Consider the following 13,485-nt stretch of genomic DNA (forward strand, 5'->3'; position numbering starts at 1 on the left):
TTAACATCAGGAACTGGCTTGGAAACTCAGCAGCTTCTTAACTGAGTGATCAAGATCAGGGAATGGAGGAGAGGCTACAAAACACACCTAAAGGACTGAGGCAAAATGAGTTTTCAGGGCTGATACAGAGAATTTTGTTGTTTACACCACGGAAGAGCCGGAACATCGAGGTTCAAGTAACTCATCAAGGTGACCACAATGAAATCTTCTACCTGACAACAACCCAGTGCAACCCCACATCTTCCTACAAGGTGTGAAAACATGGATGGGACCTCCCGAGCCACCACATCCTGCCCTGGCCAGGCAGCACCTCGCAGGTACTATTCCATCAGCTCCGAGCATTTTGGAAATTGCTCACTCCAAGTCTCTACATCCCCTCAAGAACACTAGAAAAATGTGTTTCTTTAAGGACTACAGAGAAACGTGAAATTTTATGTTTAGAAAGTAATAAAAACTCAACAAAACCTTAAACTTGTTTCCTTGTAAGCTTTCCAAGTCAGGGAAGATAAATTTTTTTGGCCCGATTCTGAATTCATTAAAAGCATGTGCCAAGTTGCACGAGCAAATTTTCTGAGCTCCAGCAACGACTGGACCTACAAAGCACTGAAATCTCTGGTTCTGAGCCAGCTTAAGCATATACTTACTTTTAAGCATGCAAACAGCCCCAGTGACTTCAATGGGAGTATATATATGCTGAAAGCTAAGTGTGTGCTTAAGTGTCCTGCTGGAGCGGGGCCAGAGCACTCTGGAACTCACAGCACCAAGGTCTGATCTCCTCCCAAACCCCATCCAAGGCAGGGATTTCACTCCAGCCAGGAAAGACACAGCTGGGCAGGAGCCAGCAGCCCCTGAAGTTTTCCTCTGCATCCACCGAGGAGGTTTTGCCCTTGTCACTTGTGTTATCCATCAGGCATCTGGTGGCTGGATAAGGCAGAGCGACGTCGCAAGGTGAGATGATGGAGTGAAAAAATGATTGCAGCTGGCACGTCCCAGCCTAAGGCTTTCGGTCATTTAACTCATCTCCCTCTCATCCTCAGCACAGCCTGCACTCAAAGGGCAGGGGATTCACCCTTCCCCAAGCTCCACGCTGGCCACAGCAACTCCAAGTGCAAAGAGGAATCAGGCAGCCGTGGCTCCCCGTTGGTGGCTGACAGCAAAGCTCTCAGGAACAAGCAAGAACTCCTGAAAAAAAGAGTCACACAAGGTCTTTGACTGCCTTGAGTGACAACAGCATTTTAGCACTTGACAACAGCACTGACCTCCTGCTGCAGCAATCACTAAAGGTGACTAGCAGGGTGTGCCTGTAGGGCATCACCCTAATGGGGATGAATTAAAAGGCAAATTTTCCTTACTCTTTCTTACTTTTCTTCCCACAAAACCAGAAAAAAAGACGAAAGTGGGTGCACCAACCCAAAATAATGCAAAATAAATCACAGTTAAGAGGAAAGTCTGATAATTCATACTGTTAATTCATGAATCACAGTGAGCTCTACGTTGGAAGGACAAGAACTGGCTTTGTATAGTCAATTTTTTCTTCCTTCAATAAACCCTGTTTTGGAGCACTGATGGCAAGGACGTGTTTTGCTCTGATTTATGATGCAATAAAACCTCTAATGTCATTTGGGATGGACCATTCCACCAGGAGTCACCTGGTACAGAGAGAGGGAAGAAGGAGACATTTCGGTGGAAGTCCAAACCACGACACCCCAAATCCCTGCCTGACCCAACAGGCTGATTTCCTTGGATCTAGAAAGAACCATTCCAGTTTCCACAGCACTGTGGCCCAATTCCAGGATGGTCCAAGGGGGTGTTTCTCACTTTCCACTTCTCCAGGAGGTCCTGATTCAGCTTTATAAGCACCTTCAAAATACACTTTACAGCACTGACTGGCTTAAGGATGCCAGGAAATGTGGGATCATCCACACCTGGAGCTGGAGCTGCCCCAAAACACAGGGGAGAGAAGCCCCAGGTCTCTCCTCATGGACCAAAACATCAAAAACCAGCACTGTGACTGTGACTTTCTGGGTTGCAACACCTAAATCCTGCTGCAAAATCAGCTTCAACCCACTTGAATTATTTGATGATTATAAAGATGCTGCTTGCAAAGGCAAGATGGATTCTGAGAGCTGCAGTCTACCATTCTGGTGGACAATAAATATTCCACTTAAATCATGGTTTGTACACATTTGAAAGGATAAACCTGCTACTAATAACCACGAATCAAAAGAGAAGATTCCAATTTTTATGCCAGAAAGCTAACAAAAATCTTCAGTGTGTTATAAACAAGTATCCATCATTGCAAACTAAGTTCAGCATGTAAAAATCCAAAGATGGAGTTTATTGTCTTTAATGGCTGAGAAATGACAAGGGTGTTTGGTTGAAGAGGAATTTAGCAAGAAGTAGTTCTGTACAAGAACCAAAATCTGTCTTTAAACAAGAAAATCACTGTTGACAGTTTTACAGTAGAATTAAGCTGCGGTGAACTCTCAGAAGTGGGGCTAATCACAAGTTTCTGGGGAATTTAATGTGGAAAAGAAAGCTGATTATTAGGGAGACTGATATAATTCAGGTAGAAGCTGATCCCATACCTTTTCCAGACTAAAATTATGAGTGAAACCACTGATGTTTTGCAGAGGGAATTGCTTTCTGCAGCCTGCAGAATCGCCTCCTTTGGGGAGGATCTGTGAGCCCATTGGATCCAGTGCTGCTCCAGCTCCAACCATCCTCCCATCAGCTCAAGGCTTCAGCAGGAAAAACTTACTCTAAACCAGAGAGAAGCAAATCCAAGGAGGCGAAGAACCTAATGAAGATATGAGAGGGATGCAGCATTCGTGATGATGTGGCTGTGTAAATTCAAGGGGAAGTATTTCCTCCAGTGGGAAAGCTCAAAGGTGGAAGTTGTCCAAGGGGAATCTCTCAAAAGCCCTGGACAGCAGCAAAAAACATGACAAAAAACTTGCCAAATGTTTTAGTGCTGTGCTGAAAGATCAAGGTGAAAGGAGCCTCTGCGCTGGAAGCCTTGGAACAAAGACAGAATTTCCTGGAACGGAGCGTGAAGCTGTTCAAACCCATCATCTCAGCTGTGAACTGAAGAAATAACAATAATAGTTTTATAGAGGGAGAAGGAAAAGGGAAGAGGGAGAAATGAAGTAAAATCATTTGCCAGATCCAGGTAACACCAATGTCCCAATCTGCAGATTAATTTAAATCAAGGAATGAGAAAAAAACTGCGGGACACAAGATGAAGGAAAGGAAATATTTCTAAGTCCATTAAGTGACCAGACTGGGAATGTATCCTTGGGAGAAGTCACTTTTCCTAAGCACAATCATTACCTTTGATACATTAAAAGCTCAACAGAGGCACGAGGAGTTTCCTACACGGAGAATAGATTCCAAAAGTCTGTGAGGGCACGTTCAAAGCACCGGGGGAACAGCGGGGCAGCTCTGGTGTCTATCAAGCCATGTTTATTGATGTTCTTGCTAGCTGAGGCAAGGTTTGGGAACACAGATCATAACACCATTTTTATACCCTATAAAATACACTGTGAAGTGATGAGAAATGGGAATTGCTGAGCTGCACCAGGCAGGTCCTTTAGAAAGGAGTGCCCTTTTTCGTGAGAAGTTTTACAGTGCAGAGAGCAATTCTCTTCTTGCTGTGAAAAAAAAATTGGGAAGCCTCCAAGGCATATGTTTCACAAATCTCCAAAAAGTGGAAAACAAGATTCCAAGAGGAGAAGTGTGAGAACAGAAGTTCAGGGTGAGCTTCCTGTGTGTCCCACACTGGGGACTGACGGGGCAGGGACCAGCCCAGGACATTTGCAGCCTCCCCAGGCTGTCTGCCTCAGAACAGGCGCTAGGATGGGATTTAGGATTGCACTGGAAGCTGGTTATCCTGCTGCAATCACAGGAGATTTTATTTAATTGTGTTCAAAACAGAAGGCAAAAATCGAGATGTTTAAGCCCACCTGCATTTTCTGCTCAATCGAGCAGAGAACTGCCCTCCCATTCCAGGGAGAGAATTAGCATCTTAGCACCTTGTTTCTCCAGGACATTTGACCTTTGTAGCTCTACACACCAAGACACTGGCTAATTTTCATCTAGTTGGACACTGTTAGGAAACTACTGAGGAAGTGGGAGACATTGGAGGTGTTTTGGTGAAATATTTAAACTGGAGAGTTGCCACTGAGCTGAAGGCACCCTGTCCCCAGAGCCCCTGAAGCCCTGCCAGGGCACTGTGGGAAGATGGCCTGGAGATGATAATGACCTTCATGGGCATAATTCCATCTTTTCCAAAAGTCAGAGCCAAATCCACGCCCAAAACTGAACACTTCAGTTCATCAGGTGGGACAAGGGAGAGCATCACCTGAGAAGGTTATACCAATATGATCTTTTTTGGGGAGATGCAAATATGGCTGTAAGGATCTCCTTACTGGAAATGTTTCCAACACACTGAGTACTGTGGAAACCAGAGCAATGGAGGTAGTAAGATAACTCTCCAGTTTAATTCTGAGTCTTGTTGATACTGCTCTGACCAGCCCAGGGAAGTCACCTGTCCATCTTATGCCTCAGTTTCTCCATCTGGCCAATAGACAGGAGCTACTTCACTTCAGTTTTCCAAAAATAAATATCTGGGAATGCTCTGAGGTCTCAGCAGTAAGTCAGTGCATACTGCTGCTCACAGAAGACCCCCTGTAGTTAACAATATGACTCTGGAACACCTTGAAAATCCGAACCAGATGAGTACTGTGCCCATCTACATCAAAAAGCTGCCTTTTTCCAGACTGTGCTGTTGTTAGGTCAGAAAACTGCAAGGCCCTGGCTTCTGAAGGCTGAGCATCAAAAGTTTTCAGCAGGTTTAGAGACCCCATCCTAATTCTCACAGCAGCAGACAAACAGTTTAAGCTGAACTGGAAATCTCACTGTTCACACAATGCAGTTCACCTCTGTGCTGAGAAGGCCAATATAACATTTAAGACCCATTTTCAGGGCTTAGCAAGACTTACGTGGTGCACAGACCTAAGGCCAGCCTTCAGCACAGGAGGGGATTTTACTCCCAATAAACTACCAAGAGCCCACAGTGCAAATTTCTGCAGGACCCTTGACAGGGTGACAGCTACAGAAACATAATAATCCAACAGACTTGTAACCACTAAGTCCACCTACCCTTCTCCTATAAATAACAGGTCCAAGACAAAGGAAGTGGGAATTAGATGCTTGTGGTGAATTGCAGAGAGCCAAAGACCTTATACAATACCCAGTACTTACATCTACACTTAATTAGGAGTGAAACTGCAGACATGAGACCTCAACATGTGGTATTCACATGTGGGCTCAAAAATACTGTCAGAGCCAGTTTTCTTAAGGTTGAAACATCGAGGATATGATGCAGAGGGAAAGTCTGGAGATGCCTGATGGACATTCCCTACTGCCTGGGTAACACACTGTGCCCAGCAGCTCCAGCTCTGCCCTCACATCCCCTGCAAGCCAGACAGCTCCAGAGAGGTCCTGAGGTGTCCGTTGTATGCACTGATTGTGCAGCTCACCCTAAACAAGATGGAATCTGAAATTCAGATGTTAGTGTCAGAACTAATAGGAAACAGGATGCAGCTCCAGCACAGCTCCAGTGGTCCAAATTCTGGTCTCAGTTATGACCTGGCGAGTCCAGTAGGAGCTCAGGCAAACTGCATTCTGTTGTGCTTTAATGGTTTTGTCTTGTAGACTTAAAAATAAACTTGTACCTTTTTTTTGACCCTTTGTGAAACCCCAGCTAGATTTTCTCCAGGAATAGACACAGATTTGCTTGTTACCCTGACACTACCTGACTTCAGAGATGCCTGCAACCGAGTCAGGGGTCTACCAGTGAAACCCCAGTTCCACCAAAACCACCAGGAGTTTTGCCAAGGCATTCAGTGAAGGCAGGGTTTCAAAGAGAAAAATACATTAAAATACAAGCAAAAGCTTTTCTACAGATATTTTAAACACATTTTAAAGCAGGTATTCCGAGAGTGCAGCTCCGTGGATGTCACCATCACGTTGTGTATGAACAATTCATCATTTCTACAACACTGTAGTGAGTTGGACAAGCTCTCTGCAAACAAAACCAGAGACATCTGCAAATCGGATTTAAAACCTTTTTTTTTTTTAAACAAAATGATTAAAAGTTGAAGAAACACTTCCATATGGAAGAATCTTACCCCAACAGGTCACCACAAAGACACTTCAAACACAATAAAACAGGAAGTGCTAAAAAAAGCATAGCAGCTCACAAAAACCCCCACAACCTTTTCCACAGAAAAAATATATGTCACCCTGTGTAGAAAAACCATTTGGCAGCATAATGTGTCTTTAATCTGCTCAATTTGCTTATTATAGTAAAGGGTTAGAGGAATTTTCAAGCAGTGGCCAAAAATACTACAATGATATCCTCCCCTTGAAAAGTAAACTTACTTAAAGCGAATTAACTTCTTCAGCTTAAATATTTCAAAGCTGAAAGTGCCCCCACTGAAAAAAACAAAGCTCCTGGCCACAAAGGATGGTTTAACTGCTCAAAGCCAGGACCAGCAGCGTCTGCCCAAGCTGGCTGTGCCAGGCTTTGCTCTCAGACAGCCCTGCAGAACCTGAGGCAGGGGAGCAGCAAACACCCAGCTGAGCTTTTCATGGGCCTCTTACTGGACTTTGGAAAGGCAGATGCACTTTGAGGGAGCAGGAAAATAAAACATCCCAGTATTGCCCACCCCTTATCCTGATGGTCGCGTGCATAGGGTTGGGAGCAGAGCTCTGCTGGCACCAGAGCCAAACTCAGGATTACCCCATGTCAGAAACAAATTGATTTTGAGCCCATTGATCTGCCAAATCGCTTATCAGGTTTGAGAGCCTTTAAAAGTCAAGATAATAGCTAGAGAGGATGGAGATAACCCAGGGAAACCATGTTCCTTTCGTGCCTACCCTGACACAAACGGGGCACAGGGCGATTTTAGTGACCATCGCTCCTGATCTCTGCTCTACTGACCCAAGTGTTTGGCCATGTTAAAGCTGGTAATTTATAAAAATGCTATGGCAATTTTCCAGCTTATCTACAGTTAGGAAACTGTGCATGTGACCAACTTGCAACTGCCTGTGGCACGGCTGGGCACAGCACCGACCCAGGGCAAAGCAGCATCCCCTGTCCTGGCACTACAGAGATGCCTGGAGGAGGCCAACAAAGATAATAAGAGGAAAAATTAAAGAAATCAAGGCTGCCTGCCCTTGATATTTAATATTCATGAGCTAAATACACAAAGGTGCAAAAAGCTTAATAGTATTTGTGGCTGAAATTAAAACTTTAGAAGAAACTTATAGTGAGCAGTAATGTATGCAATGACATCTGGGGCTGTAATCAGCAAACTCCTTTCAAGAGCTGCCAAAGCAAACAGCCAAATAACAAATCCACTTTACAGATCATCAATCTGGTCGGGCACTTGCCAAGGTAAATAGTACAAGGCTGAAGTTTGCTTTGCAAACCAGTGAGCTGGGAGTTTAGCAAGGCCTGCTTCCAGGACAGCCAGGCTGGGGCAGGGTCCTCGAGGGCTGGTGTGGGGAGAAGTTCAACAATCTGATATTCAGCCAGTGATCAGGGGGTGCAGAAAGATGACATATAACAACATCAGGGATTAAAAAAATAATAAAAGAGATTCAGGTTATGCTCATAACTCAGCTGACAGTGGTGATTATTAGTGCTGGTACAACTCAAACCCAAAGCCTCAGCTAAAGCAGAGTTGATTGTAATGCTGCTCTGCAGATTGGGCAACACTTCATGGGAACTCCAAACTTAAGACTGAAAAAAATTAGTAGGAAATGAACCTTCTTTTATTTTCAAATGAGATAAAATCTGGCTCCAACTACCATATTTTACATTTTAGTGAAGAGGATATAAAACATCAAACAGTGATTTTTTTTTTCATTATGAATGCAAGAAAGATAATTTATGGCGGCTGCAAAACATTTATTTAAGAAGTAAAGCCTTTATGTTCTGTATACAATTTATAGGGCTGTAAAAGAAAGAAGTGAAACAACTGCAGCCATAACCTGTGCATTTATGAATAATAATTGTAAGTCCATTTTGCTAAATACAACTTCTGCTTCAGAGTTCGTTCCCCAGTGGATTGGGAAGTCCTCGAGTGCAACCTCAAATTTTTTAAGCTTATACTCTTGGCTAAAAAGGGAACTCAAGACAAAATTGCTCAGCAGTTTATGTCAAGAACTGGACAGAATAATAGCACAATGAATGTAGAGTATTGTTCAAGTGGTGAGAGATGGCATATTCCTGGTGGAAATTGCCTCAGCTCTGTCTTTAAGCACAAATATTTTATTTCTGCTGCAGTCAGAGGGTTGCAACACAGACTGAGGAGCCTCCAGCCAGGACACCCCACGCACAGCTCCTCATCCCTCACCTTGGGGGGAGACAGAGATGGACTCATTCCCTCACTGCAGCCAAAACCCCATTGCTTAAGTGCTGTGTCAAACATAAGCCAAATGTGATGAAATGGGCCCAATATTTACCACAGGAAAGGTGACCATTAGCACAGCTGGAACATGATGGGGACTCAGGGGCTGGGGCTATGCCTGCATGTTTCTGTGGGCAATTAAAAGCACAGTTGGCCTTTTTTTTGGCATTTATTTGCCATTTCTCCTGGGGAACAACACATAGCACGGTGAGAGCTGCAGGTGGTTTGTCCTTCAGTGCTCAGGAACCTCTAAAGGGGTTGCTTCCAACCCCATCCAAGCTCTGCACCCCAAAGCCCCAGCAGCTCCTTCTCCACACTCTAAATCCCCAAGAGTTCCCACTCCACACCCTATGGTTTGATCATTGTCACCTGTTTTTTTTGGTCACGGTGAGAGCCTCAAATAGTTACTGCAAGATTTTAGCTAATCAAAGCACGATGAAACATGGGAACAATTTAGAGCTGAAGTTGGAAACAACTAAGTGGATCCCCCACAGGCACAAAAAAATTTCTGATGACGAATCTTTCACGCTAATCAAGAGGTCCTGGATCCGTAATGAGTCGAGTCTCACCAACGTCCGTGCGGCGGGGCCAAGTTCCCAGTGGGATTTCATGACACCGCCTGCTTTGAAGGGCTCAGGCCTCCTCTGCAAGAGAGGCATTTTCCTCTCTTTATCCCACAGACTGTTCTGACCCCAAAGAGCTCCCTGCCTTCTGTCCAGTGTTCATCTCCCAGCCATCCACCTCCATGCTTGCCTTAAGCTCCAGCTCCAGCTAATGCTGACCCTCAGCTTCCCTGGGTTTCACTGACAGGGCTAGTTTCTATTTTGGGAATTTTCCCCTTCTCCTTCTGTTCCACTGAAGAAAGCCAGCATCTGGTATCACAAGACAAACAGATATGGCTGCCCCAAACACGGAGCTTTCAGAGGCTTGGCAGGAGCCCCGCGCCGCGCCGCAAGGAGCTGCCGGTGGCCAAAAACACTGATAAAAAGGATGTGTAACTCCTCAACACTACCCATGATGGAAACAACTGCAGCTCTCACTGGAGGTCAGGACGCACACGAAAACAAGCCTACATGTGTAGCAGATTACAACAAACACATGGCCCGAGATGGACTCGACAGATCAAATGTTGGAATCGTACGATGACACATGGAAAAGTGGAGTTTAGCAGGGGGAAGAAAGCAAGGGAGAGCCCACATGTTCAATTAGTGAGATACAAAGCTTTTGTTGTATACCAAAAATAGCAAATAAAAGTCTGTTGTCATTTTGGGATAGCCAGATGTGTTTCATTTCCAGCTTCACATCTGAACGTGTGGACCTGCCTGGAGATGAAAGGGAGGAAAGTGTGGCAATGGCTGAAGGGTATAATTACATCAAAACTCTTCCTTCCAAGCAATGGGTGATCACGCTCCCCCGCACCTTACGCGGCCCAGCGCCGGCTGCTCGGCATCGAGGGGATTTTACAGGATTTTACCTGCTTCCCAGAGCAGGGACTGCTCCTTCCAGACCTTTCTTCACCGACAGGACCCCTCCTCATGCCAGCAGCTGCACGGGCTGCCTGTCATGTGCTGCCAGCCCACTGCCTTGGCTCCTATGGTGGTGGAATGACATCCCATAGGAGACATAGGCTGCAAGTGGGAATTCTCAGCGGCCAATTCAGACTCCTTGTTGATGGTTACTCTGAAAAATCCCACCTTTTCAGAGAAAAGGACCAGGATTTGTACCTCCTGAGCAGCCTCTCAAAGGGCAGAAGTGGATGCCAAGTCACGAGCAGAACAAGAGCTACCTGGCCCATGAGCATCTAAAGCAAACACCAGTCTATAACCAATAAACACAACTCACTTAGGTAGCACTCAAACAAAACCAGATGGGCTCATCTACTGCAGGTTTCCCTTTCCTTTCCTTATTTTTCCCCCTCACTGCCTTTGAATTTAAATTATGTTCAAACAAGGAACGTTTGCCAAGGATGTGACTTCCCGGAGTTCAGGTGTGCTTCCCTGGTTTGACAGACTAATTAAGGCAGGAGTTTATTCATCCAGCCTTTGGAGAAGGAGAGGAGAAACTGAATCCCACTGGCAGTGGAGTAGCATGTGCCCACAGGAGAGCACCTGGTCAGACTTTTCCTGGTGGTCACCAGCACCATCTCCAAGCCCACACCTCCCACGCAACATTTCCCCTCCTGGCACGGCTTGGGGCAGTGCTATTATCTCTCATTCACAAATGGAAAAACTGAAATATGCAGGGATTCAGTTACATGCCCAGGATCACCCAAGAAGCCTGTGGCTGAGCTGGGATTAGACCTTGGAGCTCCCCAGTCCTTGCCCAGCTCTTAACCACAACACCATCCTTCCTGAGTGCTTTTATGTAGTTATATTTATCTTTATGTAGGGTCATCTTGGCTCCCATCATGAAAAGCACATATGGTTTCCAGTCCTCAAATTGCCTGGGTAAGGGTTAAATATTCAAATATAATGTTATTCCTGGCATTTATGGAAAAGTTTCTCAGTGCTGATTCCAAAATCCCATGGCTTTTTTGGAGCTGCTGCTCTGTATCACTGATAGTTATAAACAGGCTTGTCACTTCCATGCCTGTGAATTGATAAAAACAAAGTACTTTATCCAAAGGATTCAAATTAGGGTAAATGACGAGAACGTGGCTGCACATTTGCATTTGCTAATGTTCTAACACGAATTTTATGATCACGTAACTGGGATCCACAGAATTGCAGGAAGAAGGAAAGCCAGTGAACGCTGCTGCAATAGCCTATGCCCACCCAGCTTAATCCAGCTCCAATTCCTCGTGTTAGAGCACTTTATCATAAATTACCAACTCATAAACCCCCTCTGGATTGCAGTGAACAGCTGTAGTACACAAAAGGTTAATCAAAAAAGAAATCACACAAACACCAAACGCAAACAAACCCCTCTTACCATCCTGATCTCATTGGTGCTGCTGCAAAAAATGATTACTAAAAGAAATCCAAATGGCAAAGCCACTGGTCCCAATCTGTACTTAGGGGATATTCAGGGCATTGCCTCCACCTGGGGCTGTGGTTAAGCACTTTATTCCTGATTCAGCTAAACCAGAACTGCTACACTTCACCTCACAGACCCTTTGGTTTTACCCAGACCATTCCAGTACCCACCCTGGTGTGGCTACTGGAATGGTCTGGATAAAACCAAAAAAACTTAATTCTCCTTGTATTCCTGCTTGCTGCAGTTCTGGGTGTAAAGACCAGAAAGAAGAAGACAAAAGGAAGATTTACTGTCTCAGTCTATCTTCTGGGTTAGTAATGACTGATGGACTCTGTGCTTATATCTGATTTTTGTTTCCACTCTGTGCAATGTATAAAGGTGTAAGAGGAGTGAGCAATAGATCTTGCTCCCAGGGAGCAGCAGACAAGCAAAGCCATGATGGGCATTACTGCCAACACTGTGCTGGGGGACTCCAAAGATAGGAGCTCCCCACCAAAGGCCAAATTGCCACCCCAGGGAGGTGGCATTACATGTCCTCATGTTTTTCAGCTCTTCTAGAAAAGTCTGTGGAATGCTATCGGCAGCAGGATTTGGGGAGCACTGATAACCACACCACAGCTGAAGGAAGTTCCCTGTTCCCACCTCATCTGCACCACGTGCAGGTCCAAGATACCACCACGTTGTGCTGCTGCTGCAACTGTTCACTTCAGTATTTTCACACAGATCAGCCACAAGACCCATCCAGTCAAAACAAGGGGAAAACACATTCCACATACTGAAGGCAGTTGGATAAAAACCCTTCCTGCACTCATTAAATACTGTGTCAGACACTCACCAGGCACCACGCTTTTCAAAGAGCTGTCTGTTTACTCCATCGTTGCTAATATTCAAGATACATTTAAAGTAAATAGGTTAGGAAAGCATTTGATCTCATTGCTGCCTAGTGCAGAGTCCGGGCAGGCTGGATTTCCTGGTAGAGTGAAGTATTCCGAGATTCCTTGAAATCTCCACTCGTTCTCCTCTATTCCAGCAGTAATACCAGTGCTACTCTGGGGAAAGGAAACTGCTGTGGAGAAAAAAAAACCTGTGTGATTCACTTCATAACTCATAGCTGTGGCCCCAACTCAGCAGAGGTCCAGGAACTGACTGTAACTGTGCTCCAGCTGACTCCAGGAGCCAAAGGGCTCAGCCAATATCCAGGTTGCCCAAGGAGGTGGAAGGTGCCCCATCCCTGGAAATGTCAGCCTGGGTGAGGCTCTGAGCAGCCTGGTCACTGCAGGAGCCTTTAAAGGTCCCTTCTACCCAAACCATCCTGTGATTCTGGTGGGGTGTGAGCTCCAGGCAGTGCCCACTCTGCTGCTCACCTGCCTGGCTCTTCAAATAAAGCCCCCAAGGTCACTTGGGTTTAGTGGCAGCTGCAGGAACACCTGTTCTGGCACCGGAGTCCATCTGAAAAATGGCCTCTGCTGCATCCTTCCCAGCCCTTCCCCTTGTCCCTCATGGCCTTCCCTCTGCTGCATCACACCCCGTGCTCCATCTCCTACTTGATCACTGAAACAATGCAGGAAACACAAAAAAACACCCAACCCAAACCCACAAACACCAAGAAGTTGCAGCAGCAAAGCTGAGGGGAAATGAAGCGTGGGGTTGGAAGGAGAAGGCAGGGTCAGGGAAGGGCTGGGAGCCTCTTAAACTGGCTTTGCTGCAGGATAAGATGCTCATGTAACTACACCCTTATTAGTGTTATTTTTTTAAAGCTGGATCATTTCACAGATCTGCTTTAAAAACATGTCATAAATGAGATCTGCTGCAATGGAGCAGTAATATGTGCCTACAGCTGGAGCCTCAGCAGAGCTGGGCTAATTTAGCCCAGCTGAAGACCTGAGCCCGCACTACCCCAAACTTTGCTTCACCACTCTGAAGGGGGGAAAAGTCCTAATTGCCCGTGCACTGCTCTTCCCTCAAACGTAACCCCTGTCTGGAAGATTAATTTTCTTGGTACTAAAGATTAAAATAAAATTAAACA

The 13,485-nt window shown here is 45.5% G+C and overlaps 1 protein-coding gene across 12 annotated transcripts in view; it reads right to left on the minus strand.

Moving 5' to 3' along the window:
* BCAS3 (BCAS3 microtubule associated cell migration factor) overlaps positions 1–13,485 on the minus strand; it is a 299,613-nt gene that overhangs the window by 30,779 nt on the left and 255,349 nt on the right. The window contains exon 24 of one of the 12 annotated variants that reach the window (XM_069033179.1): positions 930–1,182. The exons of the other annotated variants lie outside the window; for them this stretch is intronic. Within the exon in view, the coding sequence (XP_068889280.1) occupies positions 1,163–1,182 (20 nt within the window). The 3' untranslated portion in view covers positions 930–1,162. Of the gene's footprint in view, positions 1–929; positions 1,183–13,485 lie in introns of those variants that run through there. 12 annotated transcript variants of the gene reach the window in all.

The sequence above is a fragment of the Aphelocoma coerulescens genome, chromosome 19 (assembly GCF_041296385.1).
Source record: "Aphelocoma coerulescens isolate FSJ_1873_10779 chromosome 19, UR_Acoe_1.0, whole genome shotgun sequence".
In the NCBI taxonomy this organism is placed as follows: domain Eukaryota; kingdom Metazoa; phylum Chordata; class Aves; order Passeriformes; family Corvidae; genus Aphelocoma; species Aphelocoma coerulescens.